The 21,777-nt window shown below is 45.2% G+C and overlaps 1 protein-coding gene across 2 annotated transcripts in view; it reads right to left on the reverse strand.

The window, feature by feature from the left end:
- LOC110485175 (noelin-2-like) overlaps window positions 1-21,777 on the reverse strand; it is a 117,395-nt gene that overhangs the window by 47,030 nt on the left and 48,588 nt on the right. The window contains exon 1 of one of the 2 annotated variants that reach the window (XM_036941101.1): window positions 16,322-16,783. The exons of the other annotated variant lie outside the window; for it this stretch is intronic. Within the exon in view, the coding sequence (XP_036796996.1) occupies window positions 16,322-16,465 (144 nt within the window). The 5' untranslated portion in view covers window positions 16,466-16,783. Of the gene's footprint in view, window positions 1-16,321; window positions 16,784-21,777 lie in introns of those variants that run through there. 2 annotated transcript variants of the gene reach the window in all.

Consider the following 21,777-nt stretch of genomic DNA (forward strand, 5'->3'; position numbering starts at 1 on the left):
GCAGAGCAGAATCTTGACAAACTGACTTGTTGGAAAGGTGGCATCCTATGAAGGTGCCACGTTGAAAGTCACTGAGCTCTTCAGTAAGGCCATTCCCTGCCAATGTTTGAATATGGAGATTGCATGGCGGTGTGCTTGATTTCATACACCTGTCAGCAACGGGTGTGGCTGAAATAGCCGAATCCACTAATTTGAAGGGGTGTCCACATACTAACTACACCGGCCACTAGAGTGCATCTTCCATCATGCGCATGTTGATTTTGTCCATCCACACCAGACGCGATCATCACACACAGGTTAAAATATCCAAACCAACATTGAAACAACTATATTCATATGGGGGCGTGTCAAACACACATGAAACATTCATGGACATTTAGATATCTTGCTGTTGCTAGCAAATTTGTCCTGGGAGATTGTTATTTCACCTGAATAAAATTTGTTCCTTTTTTTTTGCAGGATCTTTGCAGGATCTTTGCAGGATCTTTGCATGATTTTGACCGGCAGTCTTACAAAATCACGTTTCTTTACTCTGACTATTAACACTAGAAAAGCTGGTCATCTAGCAATCCCGTTCTGAGCCAATGCATTCTAACAGTTTAATAAACACATTTCATTTATGCTATTGCAACAAAAATGATCCAAATTATGCTCTTGGAGTTTTTTGTTAGTTATCTATGATTAATATCTCCTCGTTCATCATTCAAATACCCAGGTGGGGTTGGATGCTCCTGAACACCAATGAGTAGAAAGGAGAGGCTGGTCATTAAGTATCTCAATTAGAACCAACCATCTAGTTTAGCGCTTGGCTACACAGACATTACGCACGTTCCTGGCCTGAGTGGTGTGGCTGAAATGACTGAATAACATGCAGGTGGACATTTATGCGCACGCAACGTGGCCGGTGTGGTTTGCATGTTACTGATCCGTTCCTAATTTTCAGTATTCCTCTGCCTAAATGTCAGATCAATTATAGGGCTGGGAATTGCCCGGGAACTCACAAAACGATATTATCACGATACTTAGGCGCCGATACGATATATATTGTGATTCTCACAATTCTGTATGTATTGCAATTTGATACTGAGATTTCATTGTGTTTCAATGTTCCAAACATATTGCTCACCATATGTCTTCTGCAGAGGGACAAGAGGGGGACAAGAGGGAGCCAGGAGGAAACGACTTGTGATCAGTCATGGAAATAAAAGTGCAGTAAACAAATTGATGATGGAGAAATACTGGAGTTTGGTGCAGGTACAGCCAATGAAAAAATGATATTGAGATATTGTCAAAAGGCCTCAATACAATATATTGTCTGAATAAATATCCCGATATGAACCAGTATCTGTTTTCCCCCCGTCACTAGCATTAACACTACAAAGCAATGTTTCCCTCACTAAAAATGTATTTAAAGTAGGCCAATACTAACAAGCAAATATCTCGATATGAAACTGTATCCGTTTTTTCCCCCCCGTCACTAGTTATTAACACTACAAAGCAATATGCAAAACATTATGCGCAGTAATATTACACACAGCACATGATGCAGCCTACCATACATGCTCCAGCTGTATATAATCAGCCTAATGATCATGAAACGAATATGCAAAACATCTGGGGCAGCAACACATGTACAACACATGCTCCACCATTGCCCTCATATCCTCTTATCGTCACATCTTCACCCATACGGTGACTGTGTTCTCCAGCCAATTCACTGGTGCTGAGAAGGTTCGTGCAGAGAGAGACATCACCTGTTCATTAATGTTTCATAACACTGACTTTTAAATGAAGAGCTTATTAAAATCAGACCCAATTTCATTACCACCCACCTATTACTTCTGGAAGTAATTTCCCTCATCTCCCCGTAATGGCAAAGGAGGGAGTAGGTGACTGCAAGGAGGAGGAGGAAACTGGGGGTAGAGGTGCAGCTGCGCTAATTTGTCTCGCAGCTTCAGGAGCGCAGATACTGTCGATATACGTGTATAAACACACACGCGCACACATACACACACACGCGCACACACACGCGCACGCACACCCGCACACACACACACACACAGGAGCTGCAGATCTATATCCATGTAAACATCAGCCCCCATAAGCAGCAGTAGTGGTGTGTAGGAGTCTGATCTAAGTGAATTGACATTTTGTTACACAACACCCACTCATTTATGTAAATATGATTGTTATTAAATTCCCTCTCCCGGGACGAGAACAGGCACATTTACAATGGTTCATCTAGCATCTGTACACACAGTACACACTCACACCATGCATGCATGCTCCCAGCCTCTCATTAGCATTTTAACAGCAATCTCCTGAGCATCAAGGGAACAGCTATAAACTTCAAATGCCAAGCTTGAATAGTATCTGACTGACTGAGACAGACAGAGAGTTGAATGGAGAACTGTGTATGTAGTACAACATGTATGTTAACTTAGGCTTCAGGATAAAATACCTCTGAAACTACTGAACGTTCAGCAAGGTTTGTAGAGGCAGCAAAGCAAGTCCTGACTATAATCCTATTCTGCCACAGTCGACACAGTCACAGACAGATCCAGACGGGTGTTTGAGGAGAGGAGAGAGGTGCTGCTGGTGTCCCAGAAATGGCTCCATTAGGAACTGCAGATGACATAGAATATGTAAAGCGGCAGATTTGGGGATGTCACAGTCAATGCTGCCATGCGAAAGCCCATTAAGGAGATGACAACGGTAATAAAAAACAACGGGGGATTACAAATCAAATGGGGCTTAGTTTGTCAAATGAAAATTACATTGCTCTTAAGACGTCTGACCTGCCCCCTCCACATGAATCATCACTAGGATCGCTCCTCTCTCCTCGGGCGTATCTATCAGACCTGGGCTCAAATAGTATTTGTTTTCTATTGAATGCTTGAACGGTGCTTGATTAAGCTCGTCTGGCATAATGGAACCAATGGAGGAAATCCCAAAGTGCAAATCCCACCCATCTGGCACTCCAGACCGAGAGTGAAGGAAGTAGAGAGAGACATGCGGTTAAAGAAAGGCTGACAGAGAAAATAGGAAAGGGGTCTAATTTCAGTGAGAGGGAAGCAATTTCCTCTAGCTGCTGAGCCGGTGGCTTGTCTCTGTCTCTATCTCTGTCTCTATCTCTGCACAGTCAGAAGAGTGAGTGACACATTCAGTACCATACCTGCTGGAGGCGGGGAAGAGGAGTGGAGAGATGAGGAAATGAGAGATGAGGAGAGGTGAGGTGAGGAGAGGTGAAATGAGGAGAGGTGAGGTGAGGAGAGAACTGGTGAGATGAGGAGAGGTAAGATGAGGAGAGATGAGTAGAGGTGAGATTAGGAGAGGACAGATGAGGTGAGGAGAGCTGAAATGAGGAGAGGTGAGGTGAGGAGAGAACTGGTGAGATGAGGAGAGGTGAGATGAGGAGAGATGAGGAGAGGTGAAATGACGAGAGGAGAGATGAGGAGAGGTGAGATTAGGAGAGGAGAGATGAGGAGAGGAGAGGTGAAATTAGGAGAGGAGAGATGAGGAGAGGAGAGTTGAGATGAGGAGAGGAGAGATGAGGAGAGGAGAGTTGAGATGAGGAGAGTTGAGATGAGGTGAGGAGAGGAGAGGTGAGGAGAGGTGAGATGAGATGAGGGGAGAAGGCTGAATTCTGTGGCCATCACTGAGCTCACTCATCATTGAACTATGGGGTGATTGTGTTTCTTTCTAACCTCTAAACATTGTCCTAAAGAGAAACAGTTAGCTGAGTTTAGATTGAGATTGAACGCTAGGAGCTGAGTGGATAAACAGATGAGTGATAAATGCTCAGACAAGTGATCAATGGTCAGGTGATTGACGAATCGGGAGATAGGTAATCAATGGCCAAATAAGTAACCAATGATCAATCTTTGATCACAAACTGACCAATGACCATAAAGACTGATGAATTGAGAGCTCAACACACCTGTGGGTGATATCACAGTGTCTCTATCGTGGTGACCCAATCTCCTGCAGTACCACCACCCTGCCACTGGCATCTCTACCTCCTCAAACCTCTACTATATCTCAACAGCTATCCACCGCCTCACCCATCAGCTCACAGCCAGCCTCATTACAAGTAGAGCCCCAACTAACTAACTACCGTGGGGATTAACCAATTAGGTGTTCGCGGCTGGGCTACGCTGCGGGCTCACGCCTGCAGGATTGACTTCCTCCAGTGTTTCATTAGGCCGACCCTGGAGCGGAGCAGAGCTGAGCGGAGCGCTGTAAAGCTGGGATAAATTAGATTAGAAATCTACAGCTATCCCACTTTATGAGCATGCCGGGAAGTCTATTGCAACTTTCATAAGCAGAGAGAGAGAGAGAGGGGAAGAAGAGAGAGAGAGAGAGAGGGGGAAGAAGAGAGAGAGAGAGAGAGAGAGAGAGAGAGAGAGAGAGGGAAGAAGAGAGAGAGAGAGGGGGGGAAGAAGAGAGAGATTGGGTCTGAGAGAAGGGCAAGAGGGGATAAAAAGGGGTCTGAGAGAGGAAGATGAAGAAGAGAGACAACGAGTCAGAGAGGGAGTTGAAGGACAGATGAAAGCGAGAATAGGGGTCTCCAAGCCTGGAGTACAGTATTTGAGGGAAAGTGAGCAGTGAGTGTGTCTCTCTGCAACGTGATGTAGCCTACTTGGTGTTTCCGTCTTTAGCCGCTGCCTGCCCAGCGATGCCCACAGCCAGGCAGGAAACATCTGTCTCTATCTGCTGGGTTAAAAGATCACCTGAACCTCTCCCTCATTACCGGCCTGCCATGATGAGCTAGTATATATATATATATATATATATATATATATATATATATATATATATATATATATATATATATATATATACACATACAGTGCCTTGTGAAAGTATTCGGCCCCCTTGAACTTTGCAACCTTTTGCCACATTTCAGGCTTCAAACATAAAGATATAAAACTGTATTTTTTGTGAAGAATCAACAACAAGTGGGACACAATCATGAAGTGGAACGACATTTATTGGATATTTCAAACTTTTTTAACAAATCAAAAACTGAAAAATTGGGCGTGCAAAATTATTCAGCCCCCTTAAGTTAATACTTAGTAGCGCCACCTTTTGCTGCGATTACAGCTGTAAGTCGCTTGGGGTATGTCTATCAGTTTTGCACATCGAGAGACTGACATTTTTTCCCATTCCTCCTTGCAAAACAGCTCGAGCTCAGTGAGGTTGGATGGAGAGCATTTGTGAACAGCAGTTTTCAGTTCTTTCCACAGATTCTCGATTGGATTCAGGTCTGGACTTTGACTTGGCCATTCTAACACCTGAATATGTTTATTTTTGAACCATTCCATTGTAGATTTTGCTTTATGTTTTGGATCATTGTCTTGTTGGAAGACAAATCTCCGTCCCAGTCTCAGGTCTTTTGCAGACTCCAATCAGGTTTTCTTCCAGAATGGTCCTGTATTTGGCTCCATCCATCTTCCCATCAATTTTAACCATCTTCCCTGTCCCTGCTGAAGAAAAGGCCCAAACCATGATGCTGCCACCACCATGTTTGACAGTGGGGATGGTGTGTTCAACTGTGTTGCTTTTACGCCAAACATAACGTTTTGCATTGTTGCCAAAAAGTTCAATTTTGGTTTCATCTGACCAGAGCACCTTCTTCCACGTTTGGTGTGTCTCCCAGGTGGCTTGTGGAAAACTTTAAACAACACTTTTTATGGATATCTTTAAGAAATGGCTTTCTTCTTGCCACTCTTCCATAAAGGCCAGATTTGTGCAATATACGACTGATTGTTGTCCTATGGACAGAGTCTCCCACCTCAGCTGTAGATCTCTGCAGTTCATCCAGAGTGATCATAGGCCTCTTGGCTGCATCTCTGATCAGTCTTCTCCTTGTATGAGCTGAAAGTTTAGAGGGACGGCCAGGTCTTGGTAGATTTGCAGTGGTCTGATACTCCTTCCATTTCAATATTATCGCTTGCACAGTGCTCCTTGGGATGTTTAAAGCTTGGGAAATCTTTTTGTATCCAAATCCGGCTTTAAACTTCTTCACAACAGTATCTCGGACCTGCCTGGTGTGTTCCTTGTTCTTCATGATGCTCTCTGCGCTTTTAACGGACCTCTGAGACTATCACAGTGCAGGTGCATTTATACAGAGACTTGATTACACACAGGTGGATTGTATTTATCATCATTAGTCATTTAGGTCAACATTGGATCATTCAGAGATCCTCACTGAACTTCTGGAGAGAGTTTGCTGCACTGAAAGTAAAGGGGCTGAATAATTTTGCACGCCCAATTTTTCTGTTTTTGATTTGTTAAAAAAGTTTGAAATATCCAATAAATGTCGTTCCACTTCATGATTGTGTCCCACTTGTTGTTGATTCTTCACAAAAAAATACAGTTTTATATCTTTATGTTTGAAGCCTGAAATGTGGCAAAAGGTCGCAAAGTTCAAGGGGGCCGAATATTTTCGCAAGGCACTGTATATACATACACACACACACACACACACACACACACACACACTCCTACCTCAAATGAGCAGTAGTCCCACAACCTCTGAATGCACGCAGGCCAGCTGCTGGTCTTAAATATAACTCAATGAAGAATCACACAATCACAGCAACACAGCAGCAGCAGGGCCCCTGGTCTCCCCATGCAGTCCAGAGTAAAACGGATTACCACAATCAGCACAGCATGGCTACTGGCCAATAATATGACTCATAAACTCATCACTCTCTTCTCTCCCTCCTCCCCCCGGTCCCTCTTTAAAAGGTCCCTATTGCTTCTACTCTCTATACGTACAGTATGTGCTTCTTGTGCCGATCTCCCTCCCTCCCTCCCTCTCTCTTGCTCTTGCTCTTGCTCCTGTCACATACTGCTCTTCTCAGTGGAAGGGCCTGAAGTGCTATTAAGGCACGTGGCTTTGCTCCTGTCTATAAAATGGTGTCGGAGTGTAACTTGCCCTGCCCTTTCTTACCCTGACCAGCCTGGCACCAGGCCCTGGCACACCCATACAAAATTCCTAGTGAGGAACATGGGCCAACTTTACATCCTGTGTTAGTGAACTAACTCCTTATGAAATGAACACCCGCAACCATTGGTAAAGTAAGGACAGGAAGAGAATACAATGAATAAAAACAATGCTCTCTTCACAGAACAGCGCAAACTGGCGCTAACCAGAATAGAAAGAGGTGTGGGCGGCCCCAGTGCACAACTGAGCAAGAGGACAAGTACATTAGAGTGTCTAGTTTGAGAAATAAACGCCTCACAAAGTCCTCAACTGGCAGCTTCAATAAATAGTACCCGCAAAACACCAGTCTCATCGTCAACAGTGAAGAGGCGACTCCGGGATGCTGTCGTTCTAGGCAGAGTTCCTCTGTCCAGTGTGTGTTATTTTGCCCATCTTAATCTTTTATTTTTATTGGCAAGTCTGAGATATGGCTTTTTTTTCTCAACTCTGCCTAGAAGGCCAGCATCTCGGAGTCCCCTCTACACTGTTGACGCTGAGACTTGTGTTTTGCGGGTATTATTTAATGAAGATGACAGTTGAGTACTTGTGAGGTGTTTTTCAGCAAGACAGATCTTCCAAACGTGGGGGAGTGGTAATCTTTACCAAGGATCACCTTCAGTGCTCGGTTGTCTCCACCAAGTCTGTCCCCAAACAATTTGATTTGCTGGTTTTATGCATTAAACTTTCAAATAGCTCTTTGTTGACTGTTGATGGGCGTTATCGTCCACCATCAGCACCGGCCTGTACCCTACCAGCCCTAAGCGCTCTCCTGGCCCCTTACACTAAGTCTGAATTTGTCCTGCTAGGTGACTTAAACTGGGACATGCTTAAACCACCTGACCAAGTCCTAAAGCAATGGGACTCCCTAAATCTTTCTCAGATTATTACCAATCCCACAAGGTATGACTCCAAACACACAGAAAAGGCTACTCTCCTTGATGTTATCTGTAATGACCCTAGTTATCACTGTTTTACAGCCTGTGTTCGTAATGGCTGCTCAGTGAAATGACCTGTTCTGATTTGTCATAGATGCTTGCTAAAAAACTTGAATGAGCAAGCTTTCCTTCATGAACTGGCCTCTATAAAATGGTATAGAATCAGCTTGATCCCCTCTGCCGAAGACTCTTGGACCTTCTTTTTTGATATTTTCAGAGGTATTGTTAACAAACAAGCCCCCCATAAAGAAAATGAGAATTAAAAAGAGCACCTGGTTCAACCGTGATTTTGCAGAGTTACTCCACCTCAAGTATTGCATTTGGCGAAAGGCTCAGCACACGCATACTCAGGCTGACTGGCTCTCGTTCAGGCATATGAGAAATAAGTGCACTCAGGCTATCCGGAAGGCCAAAGTTGGTTACTTTAAAGAGCAATTCCCTCTCTGTGGGTCTAACCCCAAGAAGTTCTGGAAAATGGTTAAAGACCTGGAGAATAAACTCTCCTCCTCACAGCTGCCCATATTCCTTAATGTTGATGATGTGGTTGCTGACAAGAAGCAGATGGCTGAGCACTTTAATCACCACTTCATTAAGTCAGGATTCCTATTTGACTCAGATATGCCTCCTTGCCCGTCCAACATTTCCTCATCTCCCACCCCTTCTAATGCGACTATCCCCAATGCTTCTCCCTATTTTTCCCCAGCCCAGCTACAAAGTTTCTCCCTGCAGGCAGTCACTGACTCCGAGGTGCTAAATGAGCTCCTTAAACTTGACTCTGAAAAACATCTGGTTCAAATGGCTTAGACCCTTTCTTCTTTAAGGTTGCTGCCCCTAATATCGCCAAGCCGATCTCTCCTTTCTGGGAAGGTTCCCATTGCTTGGATGGTAGCCACGGTTCATCCTTTATTGAAAGGAGGAGATCAAGCTGATCCTAACTGTTATAGGCATATTTCTATTTTACCCTGTTTATCAAAAGTGCTGGAAAAACTTGTCGATAATCAACTGACTGGCTTTCTTGATCTCTATAGTATTCTCTCGGGTATGCAATGTGGTGCTGCTATTTTTATTGACTTGGCCAAAGCTTTTGATACAGTAGACCATTCCATTCTTGTAGGCCGGCTAAGGAGTATTGAAATCTCTGAGGGGTCTTTGGCCTGGTTTGTTAATTACCTCTCTCAAGGAGTGCAGTGCATAAAGCCTGAAAATCTGCTGTCTCAGCCACTGCCTGTCACCAAGGGAGTACCCCAAGGCTCGATCCTAGGCCCCAAGCTCTTCTCAATTTACATCAACAACATAGCTCAGGCAGTAGGAAGCTCTCTCATCAATTTATATGAAGATGATACAGTCTTATACTTAGCTGGCCCCTCCCTGGATGTTGTGTTAAATGCTCTACAACAAAGCTTTCTTAGTGTCCAACAAGCTTTCTCTACCCTTGTTCTGAACACCTCCAAAACAAACGTAATGTGGTTTGGTAAGAAGAATGCACCTCTCCCCACAGGTGTGATTACTACCTCTGAGGGATTAGAGCTTGAGGTAATCACCTCATACAAGTACTTGGGAGTATGGCTAGACGGTGCACTGTCCTTCTCTCAGCTCATATCAAAGCTGCAGGCTAAAGTTAAATCTAGACTTGGTTTCCTCTATCGTAATCGCTCCTCTTTCACCCCAGCTGCCAAACTAACCCTGATTGAGAAGATCATCCTACCTATGCTAGAGTATGGAGACATAATTTACAGATAATTTATAGATCGGTAGGTAAGGGCGCTCTCGAGCGGCTAGATGTTCTTTACCATTCGGCCATCAGATTTTCCACCAATGCTCCTTATAGGACACATCACTGCACTCTATACTACTCTGTAAACTGGTCCTCTCTGTATACCCGTCTCAAGACCCACTGGTTGATGCTTATTAATAAAACCCTCTAAGGCCTCAATCCCCCCTATTTGAGATATCTACTACACCCCTCATCCTCCACATACAACACCCGTTCTGCCAGTCACACTCTGTTAAAGGTCCCTAAAGCCCACATCCCTGGGTCGCTCCTCTTTTCAGTTCACTGCAGCTAGCGACTGGAACAAGCTGCAACAAACACTCAAATTGGACAGTTTTATCTGTCTCTTCATTCAAAGACTCAATCATGGACACTCTTACTGACAGGTGTGGCTGCTTTGTGTGATGTATTGTTGTCTCTAGCTTCTTGCCTTTTGGGCCGTTGTCTGTGCCAAATAATGTTTGTACCATGTTTTGTGCTGCTACCATGTTGTGTTGCTACCATGTTGTTGTTATATTGTGTTGCTACCATGTTGTGTTGTCATGTGTTGCTGTCTTAGGTCTCTCTTTATGTAGTGTTGTGTTGTCTCTCTTGTCATGATGTGTCTTTTGTCCTATATTTATATTGTATATATATATATATATTTTTAAATCCCAGCCCCTGTCCCTGCAGGAGGCCTTTTGGTAGACCATCATTGTAAATAAGAATTTGTTCTTAACTGATTTAAATAAATAAAACAATGAAATAAATAAAAGTAATGATGGACTGTCGTTTCTCTTTGCTTATTTGAACTGTTCTTGCCATAATATGGACTTGGTCTTTCACCAAATAGGGCTGTTGTCTGTATAGCACCCCTACCTTGTGACAACACAACTGATTGGCTCAAGCGCATTAAGAAGGAAAGAAAGGCACACCTGTTAATTGAAATGCATTCCAGGTGCCAACCTCATGAAGCTGGTTGAGAATGTAAGGGAAGAATTTCCACAACAAAAGAATGTGCAAAGGTGTCATCAAAGCAAAGGGTGGATACTTTGAAGAATCTCTGATTCGTTTACCACTTTTTTGGTTACTACATGATTCCATATGTGTTACTTCATAATTTTGATGTCTTCACTATGATTCTACAATGTAGAAAATAGTAAAAAAATCAAGAAAAAGCCTTGAATGAGTAGGTGTGTCCAAACTTTTCACTAGAACACTGTATATATATTTACACTGAGTGTACAAAACATAAGGATCAAGCTCTTTCCATGATATACTGGAGACTGACCAGGTGCATCCAGGCAAAAGATATCATCCTATATTGATGTTACTTGTTAAATCCACTTCAATCAGTGTAGACGAAGGGGAGGAAACCGGTTAAAACAAGGATTTTTAACCCTTGAGACAATCGAGACATGGGCTGTGTATGTGTGCCATTCAGAGGGCGAATTGGGTAAGACAAATGTTTTCAGTGCCTTTGAACGGGGTATGGTAGTAGCTGCCAGGCGCACTGGTTTGAGTGTGGCAAGAACTGCAACGCTGCAAGGTATTTCACGGCCACCAGTTTCCTGTGTGTATCAAGAATGGTCCATCACCCAAAGGACATCCAGCCAACGTAACACAACCGTAGGATGCATTGGAGTCAAAATGGGCCAGCATCCCTGTGGAACGTAGAGTCCATGCCCTGGCAAATTGAGGCTGTTCTGAGGGCAAAAGGGTGTGCAACTCAATATTAGGAAGGTGTTCCTCATGTTTTGTACATTCAGTGTATACAGTTGAAGTTTCCATACACCTTAGCCAAATACATTTAAACTCAGTTTTTCACAATTCTTGACATTTAATCAGAGTAAAATATCAGGATAATTTTAGAGAGAATAATTTATTTACACTTTTATTTATTTCATCACATTCCCAGTGGGTTAGAAGTTTACATACACTCAATTAGTATAAGGTAGAATTGCCTTTAAATTGTTTAACTTGGATCAAACGTTTCAGGTAGCCTTCCACAAGCTTCACAAGGTCCTTTAATGTTGTTCTGGGATTGTTTTGCACTTTTCGCACCCAAGTACGTTAGTCTCCAGGAGACAGAACGCGTCTCCTTCCTGAGCGGTATGACGGCTGTGTGATCCCATGGTGTTTATACTTGCGTACTATTGTTTGTACAGATGAACGTGGTACCTTCAGGCATTGGGAAATTGCTCCAAAGGATGAACCAGACTTGTGGAGGTCTACAATGTTTTTTCTGAGGTCTTGGCTGATTTATTTTGATTTTCCCATGATGTCAAGCAAAGAGGCACTGAGTTTGAAGGAAGGCCTTTAAATACATCCATAGGTACACCTCCAATTGACTCAAATTATGTCAATTAGCCTATCAGAAGCTTCTAAAGCCATGACATCATTTTCTGGAATTTTCCAAGCTGTTTAAAGGCACAGTCAACTTAGTGTGTGTAAACTTCTGACCCACTGGAATTGTGATACAGTGAATTATAAGTGAAATAATCTGTCTGTAAACAATTGTTGGAAAATTGACTTGTGTCATGCACAAAGTAGATGTCCTAACCAACTTGCCAAAACAATAGTTTGTTAACAAGAAATGTGTGGAGTGGTTTAAAAACGAGTTTTAATGACACCAACCTAAGTGTATGTAAACTTCCGACTTCAACTGTATGTGTGTGTGTGTTTGCAGTCAGGATGATTGGTGAATGTGTCCAGTGGAGCATCTCCACAAGTGATCTATCTATCTGATGTATATCTATAACTTCTAACTCCATGCTATATCATACCTCATACATATTCATCATAGAGATCTAAATATTCATTCATACAGAGGATCTAAGAGCTTCAAATAACAAGAGAAGAGGTTCTACCATCAAACATAAAATAACTATGTATGAATATGGATAAAAGACCACAGAGCGACTTTAATCTGAGTTGGCCCTTTCATCTGCCGTCATAAATCAATCATGGAGTCAGATTTATTAGATTGGTCTTGGGACGTGATAAAGTTTACAGTCATGGACACCATGCAGCCAGACTAGCGTAGAGACGGCCAATCTGAGTGGCAGGCCTCTCTCTCTTTGTGTGGGACCATTGTTTGTTCCTTCAGCTCTTTTGATATTTCCCTTCTTCAGCCTTCTGCATGGCTTTATTATTAATACAAGAGATCAAAGGGACAACAGCACTGTGTGGAGTGTGTGTCTGACAGACTGCCCACACACACACTTGTTTCTTGTTTGATAGTGTAATAGAGTTCTGCCATACCGTCTGGTCTCAAGGTTGTGTCTTGTTTTATTGGATTATTCACGGTTTGGTTTTGCACTACCCAGGCTAACCATACCCATGCTAACCATACCCATGCTAACCATACCCAGGCTAACCATACCCAGGCTAACCATACCCAGGCTAACCATACCCAGGCTTGCCATGTTTGGACTCAGGCACGTGTTGCTCAGTCCTTTTGAAGAACTCACTATGGTGAACTTCTTTAGATGGTGAGTGCAGTGCCACACGCGCTTGGACCAGCTCAGCTCAGATGGTTGTTAGAAAGGGAACGAAAGCAAGTGGAGCAGACTGATTGTAGCTCAGAGGAGTGTGAATGTGGGACACTGATCATGGGGACACTAGGGTGAGGAGCAGTCATACATGGCCATCGGGACACTGATCATGGGGACACTAGGGTGAGGAGCAGTCATACATGGCCATCGGGACACTGGTGCCACAACATCACAAGACGACCCAAGAAAGGACTAGCGGGTTTGAAATGAACCTAAACAACAACGTTAGTCAAATGTTCCTCTAATGCTTTAACCCCCATGGCTTCCATAGGTTTAACCTCCAGCTCATCTGCATGGCTGAACCTTAGAACGTTTTATGTGTTTAGATTCCACCCAATCTATCATGTCTCATAGTATTTGTCATTGGGACTTTAATATATGAAAATGTTGTTGATGGAAGCCTTCGATGTTGCTTTGAGAGTGATGAAAAATAAGGAGCAACACTAATTGGCTCTTTGTTGAACCAGAACATGTGAAATGGTAAAAGAGAAATAGTCCTCCTCTCTGATGACTCCATCACCACAACATCAAGTCCAGATTCACCACATCAACCATGGAAGCAGAACTGTCAATGCCCCTCCTGAAGTAGCTCTTCCAGACCATGGCTCTGTTTCAATAGCCACACTACTATCAATACTAATATACCATCTACTTCAAATGATGTCATGTACTGGCCATGAATTCTAAGTGGGATGCTGGTATGGACATTGGGACCACAGGAGGTTGGTGGCACCTTAATTGGGTAGGACGGGCTTGAGGTAATGGCTGGAGTGGAATTAGTGGAATGCTATCAAATACATCAAACATGGTCCGTTTTAGCCATTATTATAAGCCGTCCTCCAATCAGCAGCCAGGTCCTGCAGTCCATGTCCACTGGAGAAGAAGTCCACTTAGACCACACCCACCCAGGCAGGAGGTAGAACCACTCCTGTACCACTCATTCAGGGACACTATGGGAATATCATCCTTCCTAGTTCCTCAAAAGATAAAACTCTGAAAAACACACAGATCAGACAAGCTATATTGATATTGAACTTGAAGAGAAATACCTGTCTTGAGCTGCGCTTGTAGAATAGATAAATACATCTCAGGGAATGTTTAGCTAGACCTCTCTCTACAAGGTCAACACCTTCATAGAGCTCAGCCTGAACCGTGAAAACATCAACAATGTTTCCTCCAGTGAGCCGTTGAGACAGTTATTACAGCTGGGTGCCTCAGTGCAATAAAGTGGTATTTGTTGGTGCAGCAGACTTTTATGATATGACTGGACTGATTGAGGATAGGGCTCTGTGATTGAGGAAAGATTGGGAAGATAGAGTCATAATTCTCTGGACAGATGGACCCAAGCTCTTGAGACCATAGGGAGAAATGACCAATAAATACACACCTGTAAGTGCGCGTGCACACACACACACACACACACACACACACACACACACACACACACACTAAGGAAGGCAGGCAATGAGGCAGGCATGCGCGCACACAAACACACACACACACGGACAGAGCTGGACACACACACACGGACAGAGCTGGACACACACACACGGACAGAGCTGGACACACACACACGGACAGAGCTGGACACACACACACGGACAGTGCTGGACACACACAGATGGACAGTGCTGGACACACACACACGGACAGAGCTGGACACACAGATGGACAGTGCTGGACACACACAGATGGACAGTGCTGGACACACACAGATGGACAGTGCTGGACACACACACACGGACAGAGCTGGACACACACACACGGACAGAGCTGGACACACACACACGGACAGAGCTGGACACACACACACGGACAGAGCTGGACACACACACACGGACAGAGCTGGACACACACAGATGGACAGTGCTGGACACACACACACACGGACAGAGCTGGACACACACACACGGACAGAGTTGGACACACACAGATGGACAGTGCTGGACACACATTTCATCAGGGCTGGGCGTTTAATAAGGGAGCAGATGCCATGAAAATAAACTCAGGAAAGAACCAAAGGCTATCACTCGCTACTAATGATCCTGAACATGACAGATTCATTCCTCTGCTTGACACTTCTCAACACCTCTCATCTCATCCATATGGAGCACCCATATGCACAGTCACACCACACATGCATCACAGTGTACACAGGTGTACATCCACAACAAGCTACACAAACCTTCACATCTCAATCTTTTAACACGCTCCTCACATGAGACCCAACATAATGTACCTTTCAAGGAGATAACAAAATGAAGGTCCCTGGCTTGGATTCTGAACGCATACACCTTTACAGAGTCGGTGGATTTTGACACCGGGGACGAAGGAAAGAGAGATGGGGGAACGAGATACGCATCCAACTGGAATAGGGTGTGTAGGAGCTGGAGCCCAAATCTCCCCTCATCATCATCATCTTCATCATCACCTCAGAGTTGGCATATCATCAGTTACACCATCCAGCTCTCTGACATATCAGTCAACATCCTCATCCCTCACTACAGCAGCAGTATCCCAGCTCTGATCACCCACAGCACACAGAGGATTTACCAGCAGGGCAGTTCTCCCCTGATTCTCCATCTCCTCCCAGCAATCAACACAGCAAAATCATTCTGGATCAGTTCCCTGGGAGCATCACTCACACAAGACCCTGAACATCATTCCCACTTCGTCTGACTCCCAGCAGCATCGCTCTCACATGCACCGCTTTCATCCTCTACCATTTCTCTTAGCGCCGCCCCCGTGAGACAGACCCTCTCCGATACCCACCCCCCAACCCCACTATCGCTCTGAGACCCCTCTCCCGGTCTCCACCCCCACCAACCCCACTTCAACCACCCTACTGCTCTGAGACCCTTCTCCCGGTCTCCAACTCATCCACCCAGCAGACAGACCCTCTCCGATACCCACCCCCCAACCCCACTTCAACCACCCTATCGCTCTGAGACCCCTCACCCGGTCTCCACCCCCACCAACCCTACTTCAACCACCCTACCGCTCTGAGACCCCTCTCCCGGTCTCCAACTCATCCACCCAGCAGACAGGTAGAAAGGATGGGAAAAGAGCCGTCTACTGTACGCACGCTGACGATCCTCTCGGAGGTGCCCCCTCGGGAGACGGTGGTCCCGTTGAGTCCCACCAGAGAGGGCAGTGTCTGGGACATCCAGTTGGTCACCATGGCCATGGTGCTGAGCACCGCCCCGATCTTCAGCAGCGGCACGCTCATTTCGCCTGTCCCCCCACCTCCACACCGCTCCTCGCTCCTCAGCCCCTACCGCCCCTCTGCCCTGCACACTTCCACCCCACTCTGCCTGCACCGGGACCAGTTAGTCAGCCAGGCAGGAGCAGAGAACCAGGAGGACAGGCAGTTAGCCAGAGACACAGCCCCAGCACGGTGGCTCTCTGCTCAGCCCAGGGAAAAAACTAGAGCAGCTCTGAAAACCACAGACCCAGGCTTAGTCAATCAGTCAGCTAGAGCTAGAACCAGAGAGCGGGGCAGAGGAAGACAGGAGCTCACATCCAGCAGCAGCATCACACTGGGTCTATCCGTTTGAGAGCAACTGCCTGCCAGAGCCTCTCTCTCCCTCACTCGCTCTCTCTCAAGATGCAGAGCTGCGCATTGGCTGCCTCCCTCTCTCATCCCCTCCCTGGCTGCCTCCCTCTCTCTCTCTCCTCCCTGGCTGCCTCCCTCTCTCTCTCTCCTCCCTGGCTGCCTCCCTCTCTCTCTCTCTCCTCCCTGGCTGCCTCCCTCTCTCTCCCTCTCTCTCGTCCCCTCCCTGGCTGCCTCCCTCTCTAATCCCTGGCTGTCAGCGTCTCCTCCCTTACTTCCCTTAGCCTTTCTTTACATGCTTACGTCCCTCCTTTATTTTCAGTCTCTCCCTCTCTTTCACGCCTTCTGTCGCAGTTCTCTCCTGACTCTTTAGTGTGTTCATTGAAAAGCACACAGTCACAGAGAGAGACGATGAGACTGTGAGGGAGGCTGCAAGGGTATGTAGATGAGTGCAGACAAGACAGGACAGGACATTCAGTGTTCAACACCATGACTGTGTTGGGTTCCACTACTCTGTCCAACTCACAGCTAGCCTGCAGCCTGTTCAGAAAAATCACCTCATACACACCCCCTCTCTACTCAGATGGACTGGAGGAGGAGGAGGAGGAAGATGCAATCAGGGTGGGTCTTAATGAGGAATATGAGGGAGAGTAAGAAGAGGGAGAGGAGGAGAAGGAGCAGGCTGCATGGTGAGGGTATAATGAGGAAGAGGAGTAGTGAGTAGGCAGGCTGTGTGGGATGGGTATTAATGAGGAAGAGGAACGAGGTGTTCCAGCCCACAGCTCCTCTTCTCCTCCTCTCCTCTCCTCTTCTCCTGAAAGCCCATCAGTTACCCTGCTTCCTGACTCCTCCTTAATCACCCTGTAATATGCACACTCAACCGCTACAGCCCCGCTCGCCACCACACACACACACACACACACACACACAGCTATCTTTTAACTCAAGCTGAATGAACCCCCTCTCTCAAAGTACTGGCCATGCGAGGAGCTTTCAGTGTGGACCTATCTAAACGAGTTGATGAAATAGAAAGTTAAATCAATAATAGGAAGGTAATTATAGAAGTGGAGAAAATTGGAAGCCTAATGGATCTGACTGTGAAATGAAGTGGGAATTAATAGGCTTTTCATGGAGCAAAATGGCTGCCATGTCGTGCATCACCCAGGTGGATGCTACAGAGTGGGGGTGGTGGAGTGAGTATGTGCAAAGCAGTTGATTATCATCGTCGTCATCAGGTGGTGGTTGTTATCATCATTACTGTCTCTTGTTCTTGTGAAAGTGTTTCTTGAACCAGGCAATAGTGTCATGTTTCAGACCTTCTGCTTACTCTGCCCATAGAAGATGGTGTCAATTTACCCTGTAGGGATATTGCGTCAGCATCAAATGACCCTCTAAAACAGCAGCCACTCATAATGATGACAGACTGCCTGGGTGTGACAGTATGCCCATGTCATCCCCTCTCCTCTTTGTGTATGGTGACTGATTGATATTGTCAGACAAGCCTCTCCTACCCAGATACCGACACTGGGCAGGGGCTGGGGAGATGGTGAGTGATATGGGGCTTTCTGTGTAGGGCCATGGGTTGACATGTTATGAGAGGAGACAGCTTGCTGAGCTCTATCCAAGACATGTCAGGCCTCCTCAGCTCACCTGCTGGCTCTCTCTCTCTTCCACTCTGCCTCTCCAGCCTATTGCAGTGACAAGGCTTCCCTCAAGTGGTCAGTAGGAGCATTACAGCTGTTCAGCTCACATTAATTCGCTTGAGGCCAATCAGCCTTTGGCAATTACTGCCTCGCCGGCGTTTACCCGATGGTGGTGACACACGATTGTCACAGTTTAGTATCATGATGGCATGTCAAGGAATAATTTAGTCATACATCCTCTCTTTACAATCATCTGTTGTAATGGTTCTGTATTTTCTATGCTTTCCCTTCTAGGCTGTCGTATGATGCATTCATACATGTAGATAGACTATTCACAGATCACACACACACACACAAACACGCACATCCCTGCAGGATCCTTGCCTTACCCTGGATATGAAAGAGTAAAAGATCACAGCAAAGCAGACAGAAATACCCCTAGTCTAGTTGAACCTGAGTACGAGTGGACTCTGAATTGCCAGGGACCTCACAAAACGATATTGTCCTGATACGTTGGCAGGTAGCCTAGATGTTAGAGTGTTGGGCCTGTAACCCAACGGTCGCTAGTTCAAATCCCTGAGCCGACGAGGTAAAACATCTGTTGATGTGCCCTTGAGAAAGGCACTCAATCCTTACCTTTCCAATGTTGCCGTTGATAATGGCTATGAACCCACTATCTCAGGGAGAGCGGGAAATGCAATAATCACATTTCCATTTCATACACACTAATACACACTTGAACATGTGTGGAACAAGACTAAGCACCCATTAAATGATTATTACTTAGGTGCCGACACGATATGCATGTGATTCGATATTGTGCTTTGATGTTACAAAAATATTGCTCACCATGTGCAGACAGTGGCGGTAGATGCCATTTATGATGAGGGAGGACTTTATTTCAATGTTTTTATGAGCGTGGCCTTATTTCTATTACAGCATATTGGATAACTGTCATTCATACTTCACCCTGCTCAATGTAACATGGAGAGGCTTAGGCTACTACATGTAGGCGCACAGGTCCAGAGAAATCAGAGTAATGAAGGTGACAGACAGTGACACATTCAACACCGCCATGCACACTCTTGCCTGCATCTAGCTGATCTAGGTTGTAAAAATGAGTCCAACAGTTGCAGACGAGAGTTTCTATTGGACATATTCAGGTATGTTTATCCCCGTTTCTTTCCGTTTTGTTTCTGTTTAAGAAAGGCTTTTCAACAGAATCGGCAGAATGAATACACCCCTGATCACATGCAAACACAGAATTAACAGCCACATATAAACCGCATGATCCCTTAGCTCGATGTAGCCTATATATACTCTGAACAAAAATATAAAATGCAACATGCAACAATATCAAAGATTTTACTGAGTTACAGTTCATACATTGAAATCAGTCAATTTAAATAAATTCATTAGGCCCTAATCTATGGATTTCACATGACTGAGAATACAGATATGCATCTGTTGGTCACAGATACCTTTAAAAAAAAAAGGTAGGGGCGTGGATCAGAAAACCAGTCAGTATCTGGTGTGACCACCTTGTCCCTCATGCCGTTTGGTTACCTGTTCAGGATTCTTATGGCCTGGGGGTAAAATCTGTTGAGAAGCCTTTTTGTCTTAGACTTGGCATTCCGGAACCGCTTGCCATGCGGTAGTAGAGAGAACAGTCTATGACTGGCGTGGCTGGGGTCTTTGACAATTTTTAGGGCCTTCCTCTGACACCGCCTGGTGTAGAGGTCCTGGATGGCAGGCAGCTTAGCCCCAGTGATGTACTGGGCCGTACGCACTACCCTCTGAAGTGCCTTGCGGTCGGAGACAGAGCAATTGCCGTACCAGGCAGTGATGCAACCGGTCAGGATGCTCTCGATGTTGCAGCTGTAGAATCTTTTCAGGATCTCAGGACCCATGCCAAATCTTTTTAGTGTCCTGAGGGGGAATAGGCTTTGTCGTGCCCTCTTCACGACTGTCTTGGTGTGTTTGGACCATTCTAGTATGTTGTTGATGGGGACACCAAGGAACTTGAAGCTCTCAACCTGTCCAACTACAGCCCCGTCGATGAGAATGGGAGCGTGCTCGGTCCTACCCTCACCACCTCACCACCACCTACCCTCACCACCTGGGGGCGGCCCGTCAGGATGTCCAGGATCCAGTTACAGAGGGAGGTGTTTAGTCCCAGGTTCCTTAGCTTAGTGATGAGCTTTGAGGGTACTATGGTGTTGAACGCTGAGCTGTAGTCAATGAATAGCATTCTCACATACAGTGCCTTGCGAAAGTATTCGGCCCCCTTGAACTTTGCGACCTTTTGCCACATTTCAGGCTTCAAACATAAATATATAAAACTGTATTTTTTTGTGAATAATCAACAACAAGTGGGACACAATCATGAAGTGGAACGACATTTATTGGATATTTCAAACTTTTTTAACAAATCAAAAACTGAAAAATTGGGCGTGCAAAATTATTCAGCCCCCTTAAGTTATTACTTTGTAGCGCCACCTTTTGCTGCGATTACAGCTGTAAGTCGCTTGGGTTATGTCTCTATCAGTTTTGCACATCGAGAGACTGAAATTTTTTCCCATTCCTCCTTGCAAAACAGCTCGAGCTCAGTGAGGTTGGATGGAGAGCATTTGTGGACCGCAGTTTTCAGTTCTTTCCACAGATTCTCGATTGGATTCAGGTCTGGACTTTGACTTGGCCATTCTAACACCTGGATATGTTTATTTTTGAACCATTCCATTGTAGATTTTGCTTTATGTTTTGGATCATTGTCTTGTTGGAAGACAAATCTCCGTCCCAGTCTCAGGTCTTTTGCAGACTCCATCAGGTTTTCTTCCAGAATGGTCCTGTATTTGGCTCCATCCATCTTCCCATCAATTTTAACCATCTTCCCTGTCCCTGCTGAAGAAAAGCAGGCCCAAACCATGATGCTGCCACCACCATGTTTGACAGTGGAGATGGTGTGTTCAGGGTGATGAGCTGTGTTGCTTTTACGCCAAACATAACGTTTTGCATTGTTGCCAAAAAGTTCAATTTTGGTTTCATCTGACCAGAGCACCTTCTTCCACATGTTTGGTGTGTCTCCCAGGTGTCTTGTGGCAAACTTTAACCGACACTTTTTATGGATATCTTTAAGAAATGGCTTTCTTCTTGCCACTCTTCCATAAAGGCCAGATTTGTGCAATATACGACTGATTGTTGTCCTATGGACAGAGTCTCCCACCTCAGCTGTAGATCTCTGCAGTTCATCCAGAGTGATCATGGGCCTCTTGGCTGCATCTCTGATCAGTCTTCTCCTTGTATGAGCTGAAAGTTTAGAGGGACGGCCAGGTCTTGGTAGATTTG

The sequence above is a fragment of the Oncorhynchus mykiss genome, chromosome 13, assembly GCF_013265735.2.
Source record: "Oncorhynchus mykiss isolate Arlee chromosome 13, USDA_OmykA_1.1, whole genome shotgun sequence".
In the NCBI taxonomy this organism is placed as follows: Eukaryota; Metazoa; Chordata; class Actinopteri; order Salmoniformes; family Salmonidae; genus Oncorhynchus; species Oncorhynchus mykiss.